At 37.2% G+C, this 25,329-nt stretch overlaps 2 protein-coding genes across 5 annotated transcripts in view; one reads left to right on the top strand and one right to left on the bottom strand.

Moving 5' to 3' along the window:
• LOC139767326 (uncharacterized) overlaps positions 1-25,329 on the bottom strand; it is a 206,833-nt gene that overhangs the window by 32,999 nt on the left and 148,505 nt on the right. The window lies entirely within an intron of this gene.
• LOC139767334 (NADPH-dependent diflavin oxidoreductase 1) lies at positions 818-24,187 on the top strand. Of its 3 annotated transcripts, XM_071696655.1 has the most exons (8): positions 939-1,077; positions 3,625-3,817; positions 12,714-12,763; positions 16,159-16,237; positions 16,475-16,619; positions 18,313-18,506; positions 19,657-19,798; positions 21,103-24,187. In XM_071696655.1, exons 2-8 carry the CDS (start codon positions 3,749-3,751, stop codon positions 21,147-21,149), a joined length of 726 nt encoding a protein of 241 aa, XP_071552756.1. In that variant the 5' UTR covers positions 939-1,077; positions 3,625-3,748; the 3' UTR covers positions 21,150-24,187. The 3 variants fall into 3 exon arrangements, with proteins under 3 accessions (XP_071552754.1, XP_071552755.1, XP_071552756.1); XM_071696654.1 differs by lacking the exon at positions 3,625-3,817 and having other exon boundaries at positions 831-1,077; XM_071696653.1 differs by lacking the exons at positions 12,714-12,763; positions 16,159-16,237; positions 16,475-16,619; ... (1 more) ...; positions 19,657-19,798; positions 21,103-24,187 and having other exon boundaries at positions 818-1,077; positions 3,625-7,978.

Genomic DNA, 25,329 nt, shown 5'->3' on the forward strand with positions numbered 1-25,329 from the left:
TCTTTCATTTCTGACATTCCTACAGAAATTCGACTCATACGGAGGGCAATGTAAAACGTGACAAATATGTTCATGCTACATTAATCCTATGTAGATGACCAGTACCAGCTGATTCGCCAAAAAACATCAAAACTATGTAAAACGCCGAAGCTACGTAAAAAGTCGTCAGTTCTCCGAACGTGTATGCCCTGAAAATGCCTAGAAGCTTATTTATGAAATATGGATATGCTGATAACCTAAATAGCTAGTCTAAATCCATGACTGATAAAAATATGAAAATTGACTATTGATTAGTCAGAGCATAAAGTTTAACGCAAAAATTGAACAAATACAAATAAAATTGAGTAGTTGAGACATCTTTCAATAATATCTTGATATTTTCAAACATTTAGTGACGTGTAACATAGATTACCTAAGGTTGTCGACGTTTTATATACGACTTCCCTGGTAATCCTAATGTCAACAAGTTCGGTCGCATTTCAGTCAAAAATATCCATATCATGGATGGTTTGTTTACAAACGTTCCAACTTCGTGTATTTAGTAATTTCCGTAAAATCACTAAATTGTTTTCTGCCTGGAGGTTCTCTTTTGTTCGTTTCGATAATTGATGAGAGTATTATCGGTTTAAAGATAATTTCCATTTGATATTGCTTCCTCTTTCCTTACCTAAATCTCAATCTAAATTTTCCATCGGAGTGCACCGTATCGTTCACTACTTCCTATCCGGCTCGGTCTATTATTCATAGATTTCTTAGGAAAAAAAAATATGTTTTGCAACTTGCTAACCTAACTCACTTATAAAAAACATAATTTAGTTTGACAATGCACAAGTAAAGATATTACCACTTACAGTTCACTTATTCAAAGTAAGAGCGAAATGCTCTTCCGCGATAATAACGAGTGGTACCATAACACACTGTATGAAAGCCTTTACTAAGTAACAATTGGAGTTTCATATACACAGGATGGATCCTCCAATTTCTAGGTCCAGACTAGAAATAAATTTCATTCGCCTTCTTGAAGAGACCCAGCAAATGGCAAACGGCAACAAACAGAAAAACTGGACTTTTGAAAAGGTTTGTGGTGTTTTCCAGTATGCTCCACCACGTACTGACCATTATTTATACGTGTAACTCACTTCTTCCCGGATGATTATCAATATCTCATGATTCAAAAGGAGCCCAACCACAGTTCCTGCCTCTGCTTTTTACTTATTAGCACATCGTTAGCCAGAAGTGCCTAACGTTAGGGTTTTTAGAACTCGAACATTTTTGAAATGTTACTGATTGGTGGTGAAAGTTATCCTTTGGATGCCACCATATTCTTGAGTGTATTATAGTCACAGAAATTCTCATGCATTTATCTTTAATATCTTTATCTTTAATTAGTCAGTATTAGCAAGGTGGCAAAATGTAGACATCTAAAAATGTGGTAAAAGGGATAAAATAAACTTGATGCTATATTGTATGAGATTCGGGGTAGGGGCGTCACAAATCTAAGTTTGAATAACAATGACTTTAATATGCAATGATAGTGAACTTTATGAAGAATACATTAGACTGCCAGGGCATGGCTTGGATAATTTGTTATGGTATGTAACCAGTTTTGTCTAAACACTGGAACCAGTTTTGGATAATGAGTGCTGTTATTCTGCAGTGGTAATAGTGTAAAAAAAAGTAAAAGTTGTGAATCATGTTTTTTTAGGAATGTATTTTAATGTGCTGTATCATATAAGGTGACAGTTGTGTGGTTAACAGCATCAAGGTAAATGTGGGGTTAAATTATTGATTCGAAAGTAAAAGACTTGTTGAAAATTAACAATATCTATAAAAATCTCATACAATCTCCCCTTAATAGCTGATGTATATCAAATTTTGGCAACTGTCGCTTTTAGCTTCACATTGCTATTAGTCATGAATCTCTCCCGTTTAACAGTTATGACCAGCCAACCCAGGCAGTAGGTGGTCTGTAATGGGAGATGCTAGACAGTGGTTTTCTGTTGTGATGTTGGGATTTAAATAACTTTGTTAAGTACTGACACCTGATGAGGTGGATTGTCTTCACGAAACATGTTGTGCCACATGTATAGAAGAATTATGTTAACTGAAATTTATATGCACTCCTACTGAAGTATGATTTCACCTTGTTAATTATCATCATGGGATAGTATGATCATTCATTCTATCTATCTATCTATCTATATATATATATATATATATATATATATATATATATATATATATATATGTATACTGGGGTCAACGTGCTGTCAATGGATTAAACCAGGGCATGTGAAGCGTCTGGGGTAAACCATGGAAAGTTTTGTGGGGCCTGGATGTGGAAAGGGAGCTGTGGTTTCGGTGCATTACACATGAAAGCTAGAGACTGAGTGTGAATGAATGTGGCCTTTGTTGTCTTTTCCTAGCACTACCTTGTGCATGCGTGGGGGGAGGGGGTGCCATTTCATGTGTAGTTGGGTGGTGGTCGGAATGGATGAAGGCATCATGTATGAATATGTACATGTGTATATATGTATATGTTTGTATACACTGAAATATATAGGCATGTATATGTGCATGTGTGGGCGTTTATTTATATACATGTGTATGTGGGTGGGTTGGGCCATTCTTTTGTCTGTTTCCTTGCGCTACCTCGCTAACGTGGGAGACAGCGACAAAGTATAATAAATAAATAAATATGAATGAATATATATATATATATATATATATATATATATATATATATATATATATATATATATATATATATATATATATATATATATATTATATATATATATATATAGAGAGAGAGAGAGAGAGAGAGCAGAGTCTTATGTGCATAGGAATGACAGCTGTATTCTAAGGATCATACTTATTTGATTTTAAAACACCTCACTTTACCCTTAAAATTAACAAAGTAGTTATGTGTGATCTCAACAGATGGCACTTTAAAAGGTATTATCCAAAGTAGATATAAGACATGCTACTCCCTCATTTTTTCATATGTGTTGGCTGTTTCCCACATTTCTAGGTAGCGCCAGGAACAGAGGGAGAATAGCTTGTCTCTAGCTGACATTCATGATGCATAGAAACCAAAGCACCTTATCCACAGCCAAGTTCCACAAACCTCTGAGAAATTAATAATTCTCACAAAAAAATTATTAAAATAATCAGAATATTGAATTTTACTGGAAAGAGAAACTAAAAGTGAATGTGGATAAAGAACTATAAGTATGGCGTGGATTATAAGGAGGAAGTTAAATTTTCCCTAAGTTTGAAAGATATGGATAATTTGATGATTCAATATGTTTGGGAATCCATGAAACAGAATATTGTTGAATGCATTTGTTTAGTTTTATCAGATTGTCTGATACTGCTATGTTTTACTGCATTTTCAAAATCTCACTGTGTTTTAGACTTGAACCCCACACATATGCGCAGTAATATCTTTATAGTAACGTTTTTATATTTACATAGAAACACAAAATCCACTCTGACAGAAAATGGCAATGATTTATATTCAGAATATGGCACAGACAACTAAAATTCTTCTGGTTTATTTTTAATGTCATAAAGTTCTTCCAAATCTAATAACTCATTTTCATTGCCATTTTCTTCCAGTGGATGGAGGATCGGATCATGGTAGTCCTGTATGGGAGTCAGACAGGAACAGCGCAGGATGTAGCCGAGAGAATTGGAAGGGAGGCTTATCGCTACTACTTTACTCCTGTGGTTTCAGCAATGGATGACTTTCCAGCTGAGGAATTACCCAAGAAACCATTGGTGGTGTTTGTTGCTTCAACCACAGGACAAGGTGATGACCCAGACAACATGAAAAACTTCTTCAAAGTTCTTTGGTCACAGAGGAAAAACAGACAGCTATTAACCAACCTTAAATTTGGTGTTTTAGGACTTGGGGATTCATCATATCAGAAATTTAATTATGCTGCCAAGAGACTGAATAACTTGCTGACATTTTTAGGTGGCCAACCAATTTTGAAGATTGGTCTTGGGGATGATCAGCATGACTTAGGATCTGATTTTGTAATAGATCCTTGGCTGAAAAACTGGTGGAGCAAAGTGATGGAAATGTACCCTCTTCCTGAAGGCCTCAAACCTTTAAGTGCTAATTTGCTTCTGCCACCAAAATACAAACTAGTATATGTAAAGGATGTGGATACTGACAGAAGTTGTGTTCAAGAATCTTGTGTGTCTGAGTCACAACAGGAAGCCTCTGCAGCTAACCCATGCCTTGCAGAGGTAACCATGAACAGAAGAGTTACCTCTTGTGATCACTTTCAAGATGTGAGACTTATAGAGTTTGATATAACCCATATAAAAACGAAACATAAACCAGGTGATGTTCTTATGGTACAGCCCCAGAACTTAGAAGAACATGTTGATGAATTCATGAATGTTCTTGGACTAAACCCAGAACAAAAGTTTTATCTAGAATCAAATGATCCAAATGTTTCTTTACCTCTACAGTCTGTACTACCAAGGCCATGCTCAATGAGGGAATGTGTACAGAGATATTTTGATATCCAGGCCATTCCTAAACGATACTTCTTTGAGCTCTTGGCATTTTTCTCAAAGGATGAAACAGAGACTGAAAAGTTCCAAGAATTTGCATCTGCAGAGGGGCAAGAAGCTCTGTTTGATTATTGCACTCGACCCAAGAGAACCATTATGGAAGTATTAGCAGACTTCCCTCACACGAAGAATAATATTCCTATAGAGTACCTTTTTGATCTTATGCCTCAGATCAAGCCTAGACCATATTCTATTGCCTCTTCAAACCTTGCAGTGCCAAACAGAGCTCAGCTTCTTGTTGCTGTGGTTCAGTATCGTACTGTTCTTAAGCGTCCAAGATTGGGCTTGTGTACAAATTGGATAGCTAGAAAGAGAGTGGGAAGTTATGTGCCAGTCTGGATTAAGGCTGGGACTTTAACCTTCCCCAGTCCCTCTGCTGAGGTCATATCGCCTGTGATTATGATTGGGCCTGGAACAGGATGTGCCCCTTTCCGTGCATACATTCAAGAGCGAGTAGCAAGTGGCTGTCATAAGGACATAGTTTTGATTTTTGGTTGCAGATATCAAAACAAAGATTACTTCTTCAAAGATGAATGGGAAGCTTTGGTACAAGAGGAAAAGTTAGACCTTTACTGTGCTTTCTCTCGGGACCAAGAAGACAAAATTTATGTGCAGCACAAAATGAGAGAGAATGCCTCTTATCTTTGGAATCTCATTGGTAACCAACAAGCTATGATTTACTTTGCTGGTAATGCCAAGAGAGTTCCAATTGATGTGTATGAAGCCCTAACTTATATATGTGAAGAGGGTAGAGGTCAAGGGACACATGATGCTGAGCAGTACATGAAAAAAGATGTGGAGAAACGATACCAGACAGAAACTTGGGCATAATAGAAACTCAATCGGGTTGTAAGGAAGATTATAGTAGGTAAATTTTAGTAACTCACCAATACTGAACATGTATGTATTAGTACCACTTGCAGCGGTGCAGCCTGAACATAAAATTTTGCATTCATATGATAAGCACATCCCACATGTAATTAATGTTTCACTGTATTCATGTATATACCAGTAATAGATATATGTATTTTTTTCGTGCTTGATCACTGTCTCCAGGAACAGACAAAGAAAGGCTGCATCTGCTCACATCCCTTCTCTAGCTGTTATGTGTGATATAAGAAAAACATAATTCCCTAATCACAAACAGGCCCCACAGAACTTTTCATGGTTTACCCTGGATGCTTCACATTCCCCATTTCAGTCCACTGACTGGATATCGACCCCAGTTGTTCCAATTCAACCCATGCATTTTCAGATAAACTCTGCTTATAAGTGGCAGACACTAAATAGTGCCTGAAGCTGAGGTGGCCATGATGTTTACTAGTTTAACATCCTGTGTTAAAGAGTTTTTGCTTCGTATCATCAAGGCAGGTTGGAGGGATTTCTTCATTGTTTGCATGTTGTTCAGTTACAAATAAACAAACAAGAAATCATGTAAAACAGATTTTTCTGATAATGCATAATGATAAGCTTATGTGTATATTTAATACCATATCATTATATGGGAGGGTATTGATTGAGAGGGTGAAGGCATGTACAGAGCATCAGATTGGGGAAGAGCAGTGTGGTTTCAGAAGTGGTAGAGGATGTGTGGATCAGGTGTTTGCTTTGAAGAATGTATGTGAGAAATACTTAGAAAAGCAAATGGATTTGTATGTAGCATTTATGGATCTGGAGAAGGCATATGATAGAGTTGATAGAGATGCTCTGTGGAAGGTATTAAGAATATATGGTGTGGGAGGCAAGTTGTTAGAAGCAGTGAAAAGTTTTTATCGAGGATGTAAGGCATGTGTACGTGTAGGAAAAGAGGAAAGTGATTGGTTCTCAGTGAATGTAGGTTTGCGGCAGGGGTGTGTGATGTCTCCATGGTTGTTTAATTTGTTTATGGATGGGGTTGTTAGGGAGGTGAATGCAAGAGTTTTGGAAAGAGGGGCAAGTATGAAGTCTGTTGGGGATGAGAGAGCTTGGGAAGTGAGTCAGTTGTTGTTCGCTGATGATACAGCGCTGATTCATGTGAGAAACTGCAGAAGCTGGTGACTGAGTTTGGTAAAGTGTGTGAAAGAAGAAAGTTAAGAGTAAATGTGAATAAGAGCAAGGTTATTAGGTACAGTAGGGTTGAGGGTCAAGTCAATTGGGAGGTAAGTTTGAATGGAGAAAAACTGGAGGAAGTAAAGTGTTTTAGATATCTGGGAGTGGATCTGGCAGTGGATGGAACCGTGAAAGCGGAAGTGGATCATAGGGTGGGGGAGGGGGCGAAAATTCTGGGAGCCTTGAAGAATGTGTGGAATCGAGAACATTATCTCGGAAAGCAAAAATGGGTATGTTTGAAGGAATAGTGGTTCCAACAATGTTGTATGGTTGCGAGGCGTGGGCTGTGGATAGAGTTGTGCGCAGGAGGATGGATGTGCTGGAAATGAGATGGTTGAGGACAATGTGTGGTGTGAGGTGGTTTGATCGAGTAAATAACGTAAGGGTAAGAGAGATGTGTGGAAATAAAAAGAGCGTGGTTGAGAGAGCAGAAGAGGGTGTTTTGAAATGGTTTGGGCACATGGAGAGAATGAGTGAGGAAAGATTGACCAAGAGAAATATATGTGTCGGAGGTGGAGGGAACGAGGAGAAGTGGGAGACCAAATTGGAGGTGGAAAGATGGAGTGAAAAAGATTTTGTGTGATCGGGGCCTGAACATGCAGGAGGGTGAAAGGAGGGCAAGGAATAGAGTGAATTGGATCGATGTGGTATACCGGGGTTGACGTGCTGTCAGTGGACTGAATTAGGGCATGTGAAGCGTCTGGGGTAAACCATGGAAAGCTGTGTAGGTATGTATATTTGCGTGTGTGGACGTATGTATATACATGTGTATGGGGGTGGGTTGGGCCATTTCTTTCGTCTGTTTCCTTGCGCTACCTCGCAAACGCGGGAGACAGCGACAAAAAAAAAAAAAAAATCATGAAAGTGAGTGTTGTTGTACAACTTTTAGTGTTTACAATAATGCAAGAAGTTGGAAGCTGCTCATCTGTACATCTGAATCAAAATTCTGGCAATTTAAGTTATGTATTTTTTCTTGAGTATTTAAACATGCAGATATACTGGGATATGAAATACTGGAAAGTCATGCATGTTTTTCTTTGCTTCAAATATAGCAAGCAAATGTTAGATATAAATGAAAATTGCTATATATTGCAGACAAAATAAATGAACACTTAGCATGGGATGAAAGGCACTGTAAGATCCTCAGATCATACCTAGTTAATCATAGCGGGAGCTTAAATGAAGATATTTGTACAATATCATGACCATTTCTGATGTGGATTTCATCACTGTAAATCAGTGTCGATGTAGAGGAATTTCTTCAGATATTAATAATGTTTATTCAAATACACTATCATTTGTTTCATTTTTAATCTTGGTCCTGTAATTAGTGGTATGTTAATACGTAGATGTGTGATTATAAGAGCTTTATTATGGTCACTACATTTAAGCTGCAAACATAGGTCTGGTTGGGTGTATTTTATGTGTAAAATTATTAACAGAGGACAGTGTATCATTTGAGTGGAAACAGACAATTCATACAGCTTCTGATGGCTTGATTGTGTGCTAGATGATAGGAAAAAAGCATGAAGCATAAAGGAGAGAGCAAAGGGAATATGCAAGCTACAAGGGGAATACGATACCTTAGCATAATTGGTAAGGTGCACATAGGACTTGACTAAGGAATAAGAAGTATTTAGGGGATGAAAAAGATATGTACACCAAACTACAATTTTATTATAATAATAATAATTTGGGGTCAACGTGCAGTCAATGGACTGAACCAGGGCATGTGAAGCGTCTGGGGTAAACCATGGAAAGTTTTGTGGGGCCTGGATGCGGAAAGGGAGCTGTGGTTTCGGTGCACTATACATGACAGCTTCAGACTGAGTGTCAACGAATGTGGCCTTTGTTGTCTTTTCCTAGTGCTACCTCGCGCATGTGCAGGGGGAGGGGGGAGTCATTTCATGTGTGGTGGGGTGGCGACGGGAATGAATAAAGGAAGCAAGTATGAATTATGTACATATGTATATATGCATATGTCTGTGTATGTATATACATGTATATGTTGAATTGTACTGGTATGTATATGTGCATGTGTGGAAGAGTATGTATATGCATGTGTATGTGGGTGGGTTGGGCCATTCTTTCGTCTGTTTCCTTGCGCTACCTTGCTAACGTGGGAGACATCAACAAAGTATGATAAATGAATAAAGTATAATAAATAAATAATGATAATAATAATAAGAACAAGTGTGTGTGTGTGTATGCAAATAAAAGTAAAGATGAAGTACAGGTCATGAAGGAAGAGAAAATCAAGCAGGATTCCATCAACTTTTAAGGGACCTAAACGGACCCCTAAAGCTGGTCTGCTATGTGATTAATGGAATTCAACTTAAGCAAAAGTAAAGAAATGAGGATTGGACAGAGTGAAAGAAGGCATCAATATGATTATTATCTAACAGGAAATAAGCTTCAGCATTCTGAGTATGGGAGGGAATTGGGAGTTAAAACTGTCTCTCAGCCTGTTATTATAGAGTCCCCTACAAGGAGAATAGTAATGGAGAAAAAAGGTATGCAGGTAATATATGAATAGCTTTCAAGTATAGGCATATGGATGTATTTGAAGCTAATCATATCCTATATAAAGCCAAAAGTAGGATGTGCTTCTCAAACCATACCAAAAGAAGCACACCACAAAGGGTTGATAATAAAAGTCTCGAGGAAGGCAACAAAAGATGGTCCCAGCTTTAAGAGATATGAGTTACAGGTAAAGGCTAAAAGCCTTAAACTTGCCCACTACATTAGAGAGAAGATTTTGGAGTGACCTAATCACAACCTTCAAGTTTTAATACAAGATTGGCAATGTAGACAGTGGACAGTTTTTTGAAAGATGTAGGGATAGGGCAACCAAAGGACATAAGGTGAAATTAAGTAAGAAACTTGTTAAAAAAGATGTAAAGCCGTACTTATATTGTACAAGAGTGGTAGATGAATGATATAAACTGAAAAGGGATGAGGTAAAAGTGGACAGCATCCAGCAGATGTTTAAAAGGTTGCACAGTAGTAGAGACTGTTCAAGAGATGAGGCCCCATATGTGTAAAACTTGCTCCCGGTACAGTTCAAATAGATTATCACAAATAAGTAATTACACAGTACTCATAGATAAATACAAGCTTAAGAGATGGGACAACACAATTAGTGATCACAAACAATAATCACACATGTGTGCATCCACACACACATTTGCCCTCAGTGGAAGAATGAATATGATGAAAATTGATAAGTGTGTATTCCAGATGGAAAATGCAGTAATGTTATGTATCTCTGCAATGGAGTTCCAAAGGAGTAGTTCTTTCTCCAACTTACTTCAATCTCTTCCTACATGAACTCCATTTACCTCAAGAAAACTGCAACACAACAATCCTTTCATATCAAAACTACCGCACGATCACATCACAACACCCAGACATCACAGTTGCAGCAACAAACGTACAGAACCTACAACTGGGACAATGGCTCACTCAGAACAGGGTTTGTATCTCGAAAGAAGTCTTTAGTTGCTCTATTAACCCAATACAGACACAACTCTATCTCACAGCCCCCTTTCACCTTTAATGGACAATCACTCCCACTGAATAAAACTAACCATTCTAAGCATCACATATGATGCACGAGACATTCACTCCCTTTATAAATAACATTAACATAAAAGCAACACAAATTAAATTCCTTAAGAAAACTAACTGGCACCAGATTTTATCACAAAAAAGAATTCCTTAGCATCCTCTACAAACAATTTAATCACTCGACTCTAAACTATATCTCACCTACCTGGTCTTCAATCTTCTCAAAAGCAAATATAACAAAGCTGCAAACCTCATTAAATACTGCATTTGGAATAATCACTGGATGCCTGGCAACCACAAACACTCAACATTTCCACAACGAAACAAAGGTTCTTCAAATGCACTAAGATGGGGCTGTGCATAGGAGGGTGGATGTGTTGAAAATGAAATGCTTGAGGACAAGTGGTGTGAGGTGGCTTGACCAAGTAAGTAATGAAAGGGTAAAGGTGGTAATAAGAAGAGTGTGGCTGAGATATCAGGAGAGGGTGTGCTGAAATGGGTAAGATATATGAAGAGAATGAGTGAGGAAAGGTTGACAAAGGGGACATATGTCAGAAGCAGAGGGAACAAGTAGAAGAAGGAGATCAAACTGGAGATGGAAGGATGGAGTGAAAAAGATTTTGAGTGATTGGGGCCTGAACATGCAGGAGGGTAAATGGCATGCACAAGATAGAATGAATTGGAGTGATGTGGTATACTAGGGTCGAGGTGCTGTCAATGGACTGAACCAGGGCATTTGAAACAGCCAAAGTAAACTATTCAAAGGTCTGTGGGGCCTGGATGTGGATAGGGATCTGTGGTTTCAGTGCATTACACATGACAGCTAGAGAATGGATGTGAGTGGATGTGGCCTTTCTTCATCTATTCCTGGCACTACCTTGCTAATACGGGAAAAGGCAATCAAGTAAGATATATATATATATATATATATATATATATATATATATATATATATATATATATATATATATATATAAATATATATATTTTTTTAAATAAAAAAAATAAAATAAATAAATATATATATATATATATATATATATATATATATATATATATATATATATATATATATATATATATATATATATATATATATTTTTGCTTTGTCGCTGTCTCCCGCGTTTGCGAGGTAGCGCAAGGAAACAGATGAAAGAAATGGCCCAACCCACCCCCATACACATGTATATACATACGTCCACACACGCAAATATACATACCTACACAGCTTTCCATGGTTTACCCCAGACGCTTCACATGCCTTGATTCAATCCACTGACAGCACGTCAACCCCGGTATACCACATCGCTCCAATTCACTCTATTCCTTGCCCTCCTTTCACCCTCCTGCATGTTCAGGCCCCGATCACACAAAATCTTTTTCACTCCATCTTTCCACCTCCAATTTGGTCTCCCTCTTCTCATCGTTCCCTCCACCTCTGACACATATATCCTCTTGGTCAATCTTTCCTCACTCATTCTCTCCATGTGCCCAAACCATTTCAAAACACCCTCTTCTGCTCTCTCAACCATGCTCTTTTTATTTCCACACATCTCTCTTACCCTTACGTTACTTACTCGATCAAACCACCTCACACCACACATTGTCCTCAAACATCTCATTTCCAGCACATCCATCCTCCTGCGCACAACTCTATCCATAGCCCACGCCTCGCAACCATACAACATTGTTGGAACCACTATTCCTTCAAACATACCCATTTTTGCTTTCCGAGATAATGTTCTCGACTTCCACACATTCTTCAAGGCTCCCAGAATTTTCGCCCCCTCCCCCACCCTCTGATCCACTTCCGCTTCCATGGTTCCATCCGCAGCCAGATCCACTCCCAGATATCTAAAACACTTCACTTCCTCCAGTTTTTCTCCATTCAAACTCACCTCCCAACTGACTTTACCCTCAACCCTACTGTACCTAATAACCTTGCTCTTATATATATCCCTGGGGATAGGATAGAAAGAATACTTCCCATGTGTTCCCTACGTGTCGTAGAAGGCGACTAAAAGGGGAGGGAGCGGGGGGCTGGAAATCCTCCCCTCTCGTTTTGTTTTTGTTTTTTTTAATTTTTCCAAAAGAAGGAACAGAGAAGGGGGCCAGGTGAGGATATTCCCTCAGAGGCTCAGTCCTCTGTTCTTAACGCTACCTTGCTAATGCGGGAAATGGCGAATAATTTGAAAGGAAAGAAGATATATATATATTATTTTTTTCATACATACTTGCCATTTCCCACATCAGCAAGGTAGCATCAAAAACAAAGAACCGAGCCTTTGAGGGAAATGGATCAATGTAAGTCACCTTGCCTTAAAACTATAAGGTGACGAATTTGATTGGAAAAAATTTGATTGATGATAGCTTTATATTTTATCTATTCATGTCAAAGTTTATGGTGAAGATCTTGCAGAACCTCTTCAAAATAATAAAGGTGCCTTTATCTTTTGCAGTACATAGGCTGGCTACTGGAGAAGATTCCAGAAATGGAAAAGAGTCCCAAGTAAGTATTCTCATGATGGTGTGCAATCATTATTTTGAAACAAAAACCTTAAGATACAGATTTTTGCACTGGTGTTTTGTGATACATTTGTATCAAACTTACACATGTACTTGTGACACATTAAATCAAACTCAACAGATCTGATGTCAGATTCATCATATGTTGGATAATTTTGTGTGTAGTTTTCGTGTTAAAACAATAATATTTATTAATTTTATTTTACTTTGGTGCTGTCTCCTGCGTTAGCGAGGTAGCGCAAGGAAACGGATGAAAGAATGGCCCAACTCACCCACATACACATGTATATACATACACGTCCACATACGCAAATATATATACCTATACATCTCAACTTATACATATACAGACATATACATATATACACACGTACATAATTCATACTGTCTGCCTTTATTCATTCCCATCGCCATCCCACTACACATGAAATAACAACCCCCTCCCCCCACATCTGCGGGAGGTAGCGCTAGGAAAAGACAACAAAGGCCACATTCGTTCACACTCAGTCTCTAGCTGTCATGTATAATGCACTGAAACCACAGCTTCCTTTCCACATCTAGGCCATACAGAACTTTCCATGGTAATATCTGAAGTAATGCTTTTTGAATTTTTTGAATTTGTTCTATCAGTATTGTCATTGTATTCACAAAGCTGTTAGTTTTTTCATTTATCTGATATTTTTCCTTAATTACCAATACAGTCTGATAAAATAATTGAATCACACCACATTAACTTATCTCCATCAATACTGCAGTTATTACTGCATCAAACAACAACTTACTGTCAATACCATGGATCCATATCTGAAGTAGAGGACATTCTTTCTAGAGTAATTTGTAATTATGATCATGGACACAGACAGAGAAGTAAAGGTAAGTGTAATTAGGTGTTTTGCAGGTGACATGAGAGTAGGTGAGACACTAAGATCAGAAGCACATAAAGACTATGAATAGTCTTAAACATAATCTACAGATGGACAGAAGAGAACCTGATGAAATTTAAATGAGCAGATATTTGAGCAATTAAGTTATAGATTAAGTTATAGAATGATTCACAATATACTGGCTTCTCCCTGAAAAAAGCTCAATGGGAAAGACAAAGATATAAAGAAAATGTCAAAGATCCAGAAGTTATTTAAGGAGCAGTTGGTAAGCAGTCGCAGAAAAGGGATGTGTATTACCAGTGAGATATACCCAACTGGGCATTGAGTGGGTTAGTGAAAGCTGCTCAGTGAGCCAGCACTTCACTGGTCGTTAAGCTGCAGGTAGCTGTCTTTTCTTTCTGCTTCACCCACACATGGGCTGCTGGCATTCTGCCCACAAACATACAATCTCCTTGTCGCATATAACAATTGCCAACACTTCACTTTGTATCTTTTAATTTTCATGCAGAGCACTGTGCACTAGCTCTGCCTTTTTTGCAAGATGGTAGGAGCAATAGATAAAAGTATTACATAGGAGCATTAGACAGGAGCATTTAGTAGTAGATGGTATGACCATTAGATGGGAACAAAAGTAGACAAAAGTAGTAGGTTAGAACATGAAGTACGAACATCAGGTAGAAGTAAGGAGTAGAAACATTAGGAAAGAGCCTTTGAAAATACTGTATCAGAGTTGCTCCCAGGCATCGGCCTGTTAAGGGTGAGGCACTAAAGCCTAAGAAGCAGTAATGAAGCTCACCAGTTATGGAGGCTCTTTTGCCATGGCCACCCCCCTTAAAGGAGTTCCTGAAGGGAACAGGTGTCATAGATATTGGAAGAAATAGATAGAGAAACTTTTATTCAGGGAGTAAAATGATAAGACAGTGGTATCATGCCAAATAATGAGAGGTATTATAATTAGAAGTTTCATAATGAGAGACAAAAATACTAATGATGAAAATGTTTGATGTATGTATAAGATGCAAAAACTGATTACTGCTGCATTGTATGGTCACTAGTCATCCAAATGGAAATAAGAAAGCTAGAAAGAACACAGAAACCTATCACAAGGAAAACTGATGAGCTGGAGCAAAAGAGGCTGAAACAACTAAACTTTACTGTCTAAAAATGATAATACTACATAATACAAATACAGCAACAAACAAAAGGCATTGAAGTCCACCAAGACTGTTAGAAAGACTATTCACTGTTGTACCAAGAAACAAGAAAAGGTTAACGTAAAACATTTAAAGTAAAACCTCAGATTGACAGCTATGTTAGATGCATGGTGGTAGAGAGAAATATTATTAGTCCACAAGCAATACATGTATTTACATATTTGTAATTACCTATTTGTACTCTACATCGAGGGAATTTGACACTTGTGGGGCCTCATCTCTTGAACATTTGCTATCGTACTTCTGAAATTCTTGTATGCTGTCTGCATTAACCATGTCTTTAATCATCCATTCAACCTCTACTCTCATACTATAAAAGTATCTTTTCTAGAAGTTCCTTGCTTAATTTCAAGTTATGTCCTGTGGTTGCTCCATCCCTACATCCCACATAGAACTGTTCAATGTCTACATCACTAATCTGTTTTGAAAAATTAAAAAGGCAGTGATCAGGTCACCCTTAATTTTGCTCTCATCTACGGGGGGCCAATTTAAAGCCTCTGGTCATTCCCTGTAAATCTAGTACTGTCTTTGTTATCCTCCTCTGGACCTTCTCTGTTAGCTCACTGTGCTCTTTAGGTGCAGTGACCAAACTTAAAAAGCATATTCTATTTTTGATCTTATGTATGATTTGAACAGCTTGTTGAATATTTCCTTATCCATATACTTGAAAGCTATTTGCCAGCACACAGTTATTCTCTTTAACTGTTCTCCTGATAAGGGACTTTGGTGACATATGAGAGACAATGTCCACCCCCAAGTCTTACTCACACACAGAATCCTGAAGCTGATTTCATATTGACATCTTTTACATTGTCCCATCCTCATTACTTTTCACTGTCTTGGAATGAATTTCATCAATCATGGATCAGACCATCTTTGAAGTCTGTTTAGTTCCCCTTGTAAGTTAATGCAATCCTCCTTGCTTTTCCCTTCCCTTTGTATCATCTACAAACATATTCAGGTAGGAGTCCATACCTTCAGGTAAGTCATATACATAGATCAAGAAAAGTAATGTGGTGAGCATTAAGAGCTAGCCCTGCCTGCATTTTGATAAAATCCCATCGTAGGAAATCATATATGGTAACTATTTTGTGGGCAGCAGTTACTTATAAAGCTGTAATTACAACTATTCATCACAACTAACCACATTCAACACAAGGATGTATACTACCCAAAGTATCTTAGGTTTCACAATCACTACATACATTACCTCTTGAAGCAAAGTACTGCACTGCCAACTCCATTACCTAATGAAAACTAATCTTCATATTTTATTATAGTGCACCTAATGAAGAAACCCTGAAGCATTATAAGCGGCAAGTGGACTTTCTGAGAGGTGTTTTGGAAGCTGAAAATTGTGTGAGTATTTTATGTATAACTGCATGAAGTGTGAGCTAAAATTTTCAATAAAGTGGACCATCCATAACATATTCCTATAAATTTTTCCTTTCAAAGTGTAAAGAGTGAAGTAAAATTGAAGTCACACTGTTTTGCAAATAATGATGATCTGGCTTTACCACAAAATATTCTTTTTTATGAATGAATATGTAGGTTATAACTCTGTTACCCAACAATGCTGCTTATTCCTTTGCTTAGGAACAAGTGCTAGACTCTGGCACGGCCACTCAGATGATCCCACATGGACCAGCAACCACTAGTGATTACACCCTCACACAACAAATACACCAACGAGCTCATGCTAAGACCACCAACAGATTACGGCAAGATTTATTAGGTCTGGGTAAGTATCTTAAATGAACTAAGGTTCATTTTTGTATTGTGACCATCTGGGGTAAACCATGGAAAGGTCTGTGGGGCCTGGATGTGGATAGGGAGCTGTGGTTTCAGTGCATTACACATGACAGCTAGAGACTGAGTGTGAATGAATGTGACTTATTTGTCAGTTTTCCTGGTGCTGCCTCACTGAAGCAAGGGGTAGTGATGCTGTTTCCTTTGGGGCAGGGCAGCGCCAGAAATGGATGAAGACAAGCAAGTATGAATATGTGCATATGTATATGTCTCTGTATGTGTGTATGTTGATATATGTATCTGTATGTATATGGGTGTTTATGTATATATATGTGTATATGAGTGGATGGGCCATTCTTCGTCTGTTATATATATATATATATATATATATATATATATATATATATATATATATATATATATATTGGGAGCGGGGGGCTGGAAATCCTCCCCTCTCTTTTTTTTTTAAATTTTCCAAAAGAAGGAACAGAGGGGGCCAGGTGAGGATATTCCAAAAAGGCCCAGTCCTCTGTTCCTAACGCTACCTCGCTACCGCGGGAAATGGCGAATAGTTTAAAAAAAAAAAAAAAAAAAAAAATATATATATATATATATATATATATATATATATATATATATATATATATATATATATATATATATAAATATATATTCCTTTTTATCCATGGGGAAATGAAACATGATAAGTTCCCAAGGGCACTTTCATGTAATTATCACATCATCAGGGGAGATACAAGCAACAAATATAAAAGTCAGTTGATAAACAAAGAAGAGATGTAGCTATGTCTCTTTGTTGTTTATCAACTGACTGATATTTCTTTCTTGTATCTCCTCTGATGATGTGATCAATACAGGAAAGTGCACTTGGGAACATATTGTGTTTCACTTCCCTGTGGATAAGATGAATTTACTTGAGGAGGCACTCAAATGTGATCTTTTTCAATATATACATATATGCAACAGCACTGGAACCCTTTCATCTAAAGTGATCCATAAGTAACCATCAACCCCAAGTATAAATGAATAGCTTATCCCTGCCTTACACTTAAGAAACTTTTACTCCCAGATCCCCTACCTCAAACAAATATAACACTGAAAAAACATACATATACTGAAATAATCCATGTAGCACTAAACAACTACCCTCTTAACTTAGTTGTAAACTTCACCCCATCAGACATATACCCATCTTAAATAAGACTTCCTGCACATATGTGAGTCACGCTCTACTATCTATGCCCCTGACATCACCCATTCCTACAACAATACAAATGCCATTTCAACATATCCTAAGACCCTTCATGCCCACAGTTTAACCACCACAACAAATAAAATGAGTACTTAAAATAAATTTTTCGAATTCCTCACACTCATGTCTTTCAGTTTTTAGATCTGTTTCAGCCTTTCTCCTCAGTAGCACTTCATGTACATGTCTATAGTACAAAATCTCATAGCAAATTGAAATTGAAATAGGAAATTTATTTTGTGTATGAAAATCTTGTCTAAATCTCTCACTCATTTTAGGAGCCATAGAAAACTTCAAATTTTTGTAGAATATTTATTGCTGAAAAACATTTCTTGAAGGGTACAACCCTTGTATTGTTTCTGTCTTTATTGACTAGTTATTGTAACTGAATGCACTCAAAGGTTATGTGTTACTTCAGATCCCAGTGGTGAAAATGAACTACGGAACCAAAAGGAGGGTTTATCAGGTGACATCAGTGTAGAAGAGTTTCAGGGTCAGCTCCTCTCTGATGAACAGAAGAGAGATAAAATGGTGGAAGACATGATCACAATGACACGAGAGTGGAAGGAGCAATCAAAGATTGCCAATAAGATTATCAAGAAAGATATAGATGTGAGTGATGCACTACTATCATATATATGTATATATATATATATATATATATATATATATATATATATATATATATATATATATATATATATAAATCCTCCCCTCTCTTTTTTTTTTTTTTTTTTTTTCCAAAAGAAGGAACAGAGAAGGGGGCCAGGTGAGGATATTCCCTCTAAGGCCCAGTCCTCTGTTCTTAACGCTACCTCACTAATGTGGGAAATGGCGAATAGTATGAAAAAAAAAAAATAAAAAAAAAAATATATATATATATATATATATATATATATATATATATATATATATATATATATATATATATATATATATATATATATATTATCCCTGGGGATAGGGGATTAAGAATACTTTCCACATATTCCCTGCGTGTCGTAGAAGGCGACTAAAAGGGGAGGGAGCGGGGGCTGGAAATCCTCCCCTCTCGTTTTTTTTTTTTTTTTTAATTTTCCAAAAGAAGGAACAGAGGGGGCAAGGTGAGGATATTCCAAAAAAGGCCCAGTCCTCTGTTCTTAACGCTACCTCGCTAACGCGGGAAATGGCGAATAGTTTAAAGGAAAAGAATATATATATATATATATATATATATATATATATATATATATATATATATATATATATATATTTTTTTTTTTTTTTATACTAATCGCCATTTCCCGCATTAGCGAGGTAGCGTTAAGAACAGAGGATGAGGACTGGGCCTTTGAGGGAATATCCTCACCTGGCCCCTTTCTCTGTTTCTTCTTTTGGAAAAAAAAAAAAAAAAAAAAAATGAAGGGAGGATTTCCAGCCTCCCGCTCCCTTCCCTTTTAGTCGCCTTCTATGACATGCAGGGAATACGTGGGAAGTATTCTTTCTCCCCTATCCCCAGGGAATATATATATATATATATATATATATATATATATATATATATATATATATATATATATATATATACATACATATATATTTCACTAATAAGTGGCTGTATTAACTTTAGGTATATCTTTTCCAGTTTGTTGTATAAAATTGTTAATTATATGACATGAGAGTAATTTTCAAATTTGATTGATTTATTATCTTAAAATATATTGTAACAGATGTCACTGATTGTAATTTACTGAGATTCTTAGCATTAACATTTTAACAACAGATCCTTGAGAAATCATCAAAGCATGCAGATGCGAATCAGACACATCTCAAGGTTGAATCCACTCGTTTAGCCGAGTACAACAAACGGGCTTGTAACTTCTGGATATGGATTATGATAATCTTAGTATGCTTTACATTTATCGGTAAGTTTGAGTTGATTATAGTATATATTATTTTTTTAACTTTCACTGAATAGCTCTGCCACAAAAGTTGAATTATAGGTTGTGATCTGAAAATTAAAGAAAATACCTTTAGGGGTACAACTGTGTTGGAGCTTTAGAGCCTTTATAAAAAATGGTTCAAAGGATAGATATTCTCATAAACTTCCACCATTTCCTCTGAGAATCTGTTTGGATAATTCTTTATATTTCAAAATTAATCCTGTAATTGCACGTTCATTAATCTCTGCAGATGATAATGGTTATATTCTATACTACATGGAAGTTAACTCTTCTGCAAAAATAGGTCTGAGCTGATGGTCTAAGTGGGTCTAAAAAATTCTGAAAATTGTTTCAATTTTGACATTACCATAATTATAATTTTCATCTGTATCCCTGAAGTCTTAAGGTATTGATTTTCAGTGTTAAAATATTCTCACTGGTAATGAACTTAGGACACCTGAACTGAACTGTTCTGCCAGATGTTTGTTATGCAGTGTTCAACGAATGGAACCATGGAAGTGGAAGTGAGTCACAGAGTGGGGAGAGGGTGAAGGTTCTGGGAGCAATGAAGAATGTGTGGAAGAAGAGAACATTATCTCGGAGCAAAAATGGGTATGTTTGAAGGAATAGTACTTCCAACAGTATTATATGATTATATGGTTGCGAGGCATGGGCTATAGATAGGGTTGTATGGAGGAGGATGGATGTATTGGAAATGAAATGTTTGAGGACAATATGTGGTGTGAGGTGGTTTAATCGAGTAAGTACTGAAAGGGAAAGAGAGATGTGTGGAAATAAAAAGAGTATTGTTGAGAGATCAGAAGAGGGTGTGTTTAAATAGTTTGGGCATATGGAGGGAATGAGTGAGGAAATATTGACAAAGAGGATATATGTGTCAGATGTGGAGGGAACAAGGTGAAGCAGGAGACCAAATTGGAGGTGGAAGGATGGAGTGAAAAAGATTTTGATTGATCGGGGCCTGAACATACAGGAGGGTGAGAGGCAAGCAAGGAAGAGAGTGAACCGGAATGATGTGGCATACTGGGGTTGATGTGCTGTCAATGGACTGAACCAGAGCATGTGAAACATCTTGGGGCCTGGATGTGGATAGGGAGCTGTGGTTTCGGTGCGTTATATATGACACCTAGAAACTGAGTGTGAATGAATGTGGCCTTTCTTGTCTGATTTCCTGGAGCTACCTTGCTGAAGCAAGGGGTATTAGATTATGGAACTTGCCCTTAAGTCTAATAATACAGTAAGAAAACTTTATGAATTTTTCTTTTCAGGTATGGTAGTCTTCATCAGAATTTTCCCCAAAAGACAAGTATATTGAATTTAAGGAAAACACTTATAACCCAGATGTGATGGCAGCATGATTTAACAGCAGTGAAGATCTGAATGCTGAATTGTTCTTAACATGGATAAGTTGGATAGTGGTTTAATTACAATGAAACAAATTAACCAAACCATGCCAAAAGATCAGCTGATAGTCAATGGCCACTAATGAACTGCGTAAGTAAATCAATATTCCCAGAGCCACCACTTGATAACAGACTTTCTCATTCAGGACACTTTGCCCCTGAGCAGCTCATAATGTCCCTGTCCATGCTAAATGAATGTTCAACATGGAGTCCTCTTTGGTCAAAGCAGTGAAGGGTGATTGATTTGTGTTTTTACTGAATGTAGCCAGATGACTGTCATCTATACAGCTTACTGTATCAATATTATGGAGCTTTGTTTCTATGATTGTTAAAAGTTTAATGGTACAGCCTTAAAAATTTTGAAGTAAACGGTTGTTTCTGTTGAAACAGCTCATCGACTTAAGCGTATGAATCAGCTTGGTTAATGGTAATCAGAAATAGACCTTACTTTAGGTCACTAGTAACCTGTTTCTTTTGCTGACTTTCCTCACTTATTTGTTATTTTCTAATGTAATGAAATGCAAGATAATGATAGGCGGTAACAAATGTCAGGTTTCATTGCGTGGAAAAGCTGATTTAAATGTAGTTTGGTTTCCAGCTTTCTCTTATTTTAGTGATGAAAAGGACAAACTGTTAAGGATGATGTTTGTCTGTATCTGTCATGTTTCAGAAATTGCCCAACACGTGAGTAAGCTGCATGTAAGTTTCAGTAATTTTGCTAGTTATGGGCCTAGGGATAAGCTGAGTGCCTTCACCTTAATAAGACATGGAAGGATCAACAAGTCTTAACAGAATGTAGTGGCAGGTTTCCACTTCCAGATATTGCTCCTTCAGTTTTGCTGTTCAAGGATAGTTTTGAACAAGAGAAAGATACAAGAAAATGAGATTTTCAAGTATGAGAAATTTCTGTCTTACATGCGTAGCATATGAACCATGGAGACATAACTGTAATGCACATAGAAAAGTCATCATGAATTCCATAACACTCCACCACTGAACACTTGACAGTTGCATGCCAAGATGATTTGTACTAACAATTCCAGTCATACTAAGTTGGTTAGCTCGTATAAATTTCAACCTTTTTAGGTAGTTGCATGCTATGCCGATATGGCATATTGGCATATTAGCTGGCTGGCTGTTCATTAAGCCATGTTTGATATAGCTGATTTAATAACTCATAAATTATATTGGTTGGGTTAGACCAAGTACCTTAGCAGGTTATCATTTTACAGGTACAGAAAGACTTTTGTTTTACTTAAAGCTAATTCTCTACATTTGACCGTGAATCTCTGAGACACATATCTAGTGGCTACTATTTCATCTCATCGCACAAGCATTTAGCTAAAGTCACCAAAACCATGATAGAGTGCAATCAAATGTGATATGTATATTCTTTATTTGTATTCTATTTATGGATGGGGTGGTGGGGAAGGTAAATTCAAGGATCTTGAGAGTTGCAGGTCTGCAGTATGCTTAAAAAAAAAAGGGGGGGGGGGTAATCCTTGGAAGTGAGTCAGCTGCTTTTGCAGATGACACTGCTCTGGTGGCGGACTTGTGAGAAAAACTACAGAAGTTGGTGTCCAGATTTGGGAGAGTGTGAGGAAGGAGGAAGTTGATAATTATTGTGAATAAAAGTAAGGTATTGAATTTTAGCAAAGGGGTGAGACAGGTTGGTTTAATTTTGATTTTGAAAGGAGAGAACCTGGAGGAAGCAGAATGCTTTAAAGATGATTAGGAGCGAAAATGTCAGTGGATGAAACTATGGGTGGGATTGGGGCCAAAGATCATGGGCAAAGGAGGAGTGTGTGGAAGGAACAGAGGGCAAAAATGGGCATCTCTGATGGTATGAATTTGAATTTTAGTCTTTGAATGCAAAAGATTTGAAGTGATTAGGCATGGTGGAAATTAAATGTTAAAGGAAAATACGTGGTGTGAGAAGGGTTGATCATGTAAGGAATGACAATGTGAGAAATGTGGGGTCAGTGGACTATGACTAAGGGCTGACAAGGGTGAACTGAAAGGGTTTGAATATGTGGAGATACTGAGAAAAGAGAGGCTAAATAAATGGATATATATATTAGAAGTGGAGGAAACATGGAGGAGGGGGGGGAACCAAGAATGAAAGCAGCTTGCAAGTCCCTGGGGCCTGAACGTTCAGGAGAATGAGTGGTGTGCATGGACAGAGTGAAATCGAGTGATGTGGTACATGGGGTGAGTTGCTGTTAGTGGGTTAAACCAAGGCATATGAAGTGGTGAAGGGAAATTATTTAACAGTCTGTACAGCTTTGCTGTGGATGAGCACTCAGATTTCAGTGCATTGTACAGGACAGCTAGAGAATGAATGTAAGCAAATATGGCCATTCTTCATCTGTTCCTGCTTCTCTAGCTCAAGCTTACAAACTGGTGGATATACTCTCAGCTTTGTTCATGGTAAAAACAATCTGACAACCTTGCACACTAGATGTATGGCTCATCTGTCCACAGGACATAGGGTTACTGAATCTTACACACATGGTTATAAAGTCCAGAGGGAAACTTTTGCCAGTAAAGTACTGGTAATCTAGAAGTACACTTACAAGATATATTAACTCATTTACTCTGTTAGAAATTAAGGCAAACAATGTAATGTCTGATATGAGAAAAGTATTAAAATTGCTATATTTTGTGTAATACAATAAAACCATATAATGGTCTGATAGATCAAGAACATCCTTGTTTAAGGAAGATATTACTGATTTTTCTGCCTGATACTAAAGGAACACATAGAGGATTTCTTCATAGTGAGAAATTCTGAGATGGAACAGGGTAAGGTGTGAAATAAGCTTTATGTTAGAAAAATAAAAATGATGAACATGGAGATAAGAATTTAACATGCATGGGAAGACTATATTGTACTTGAAAGTTTCTAGAAACTGATACAAAATAAACGTGGAAATGTTTAAATAAAAAATGTTTATAATCCTCTCATTGTGCAACAAATTATTTTGGCTTTCCATCAGTGCACAAAAATTGAAATACTACATTTTTTCCAATTCATGAAATGATGTGCACACATACACTAAATTCTCATGAATAAAAACCATTACGACTACTCAGACAGGAGAGAAGCCACATGAATGTTCACTCTGTGAAGACTTATTTGATGAAGCACACGACTGTCCATACAGCAGAGAAGCTATTCAAATATTTCCACTATCCCAAAGTCCTTCTTCCAGAGGAATAGTCCAGTGGAGCACTCGGCTACTGATACAGGAGGTAAGCCACCTGAATGCTGACTGAGCCAAGATACCTTCTACTGGTGGAGTGGTCTAGTGTAGCATATGACTGTTCACTGTTCATACAGGAGAGACACCATGTAGATTTTCACAACGCTAAAAGGCCTCCTCTTAGACTTGATTTATTATGACATAAATATTCACACAGGAAAAAAAGCCAAATGAATGGTTACAGTGCTAAAAGGAACTTTCCCTGAAAATTTATTTAAATGCAGCACTGGAGTGAAGCCACATAAGGGTTCACATTATCAAAAGTCCTTCATCCTGAAAAGTATTTCATAGTAAACCATGTGACCACTCATACAGGAAAATGACCATAATAATGGCCATAGTGCCAAAAGATCTCCTAGAGGGGTCACTTAGTGCATCACTGCCATTTACAGAAGAGAAGCCAAAAGACCTTCTCCAAAAGGGACAAATTAGTGCAGTACACAGCTATTCACAAAAGGAGAGAATTCAAATGAATGTATACATTGCCAAAAGAAGCCACAGTAGTGGCCACATTACCAATGACCTCCCAGATAATTACTTATAGAACACAAAATTGTTCATGCTGGTGAAAGCCATATTGTTCACAGTGTTGAAGGACATATACCTTATTAAGTGATCTATTGCAGCAAATGACTCTTCCTCCAACGGAGGAAGGAGGATGAATCCACCCCTTGTGGTTCCTTTGAAGTCAGCCTATAGAAGTTCTGCATTCTAGGTGACACATCTCTTGAATACTTTTCCTGATTGAGAACAACTTCTTTTATCAAAGGATTTTCGCTTTTGCGTCTGATATCCATAATTCTTCTCTGTTCTTCAGATATGTATT

This window comes from Panulirus ornatus, chromosome 59, assembly GCF_036320965.1.
Source record: "Panulirus ornatus isolate Po-2019 chromosome 59, ASM3632096v1, whole genome shotgun sequence".
Classification (NCBI taxonomy): Eukaryota; Metazoa; Arthropoda; class Malacostraca; order Decapoda; family Palinuridae; genus Panulirus; species Panulirus ornatus.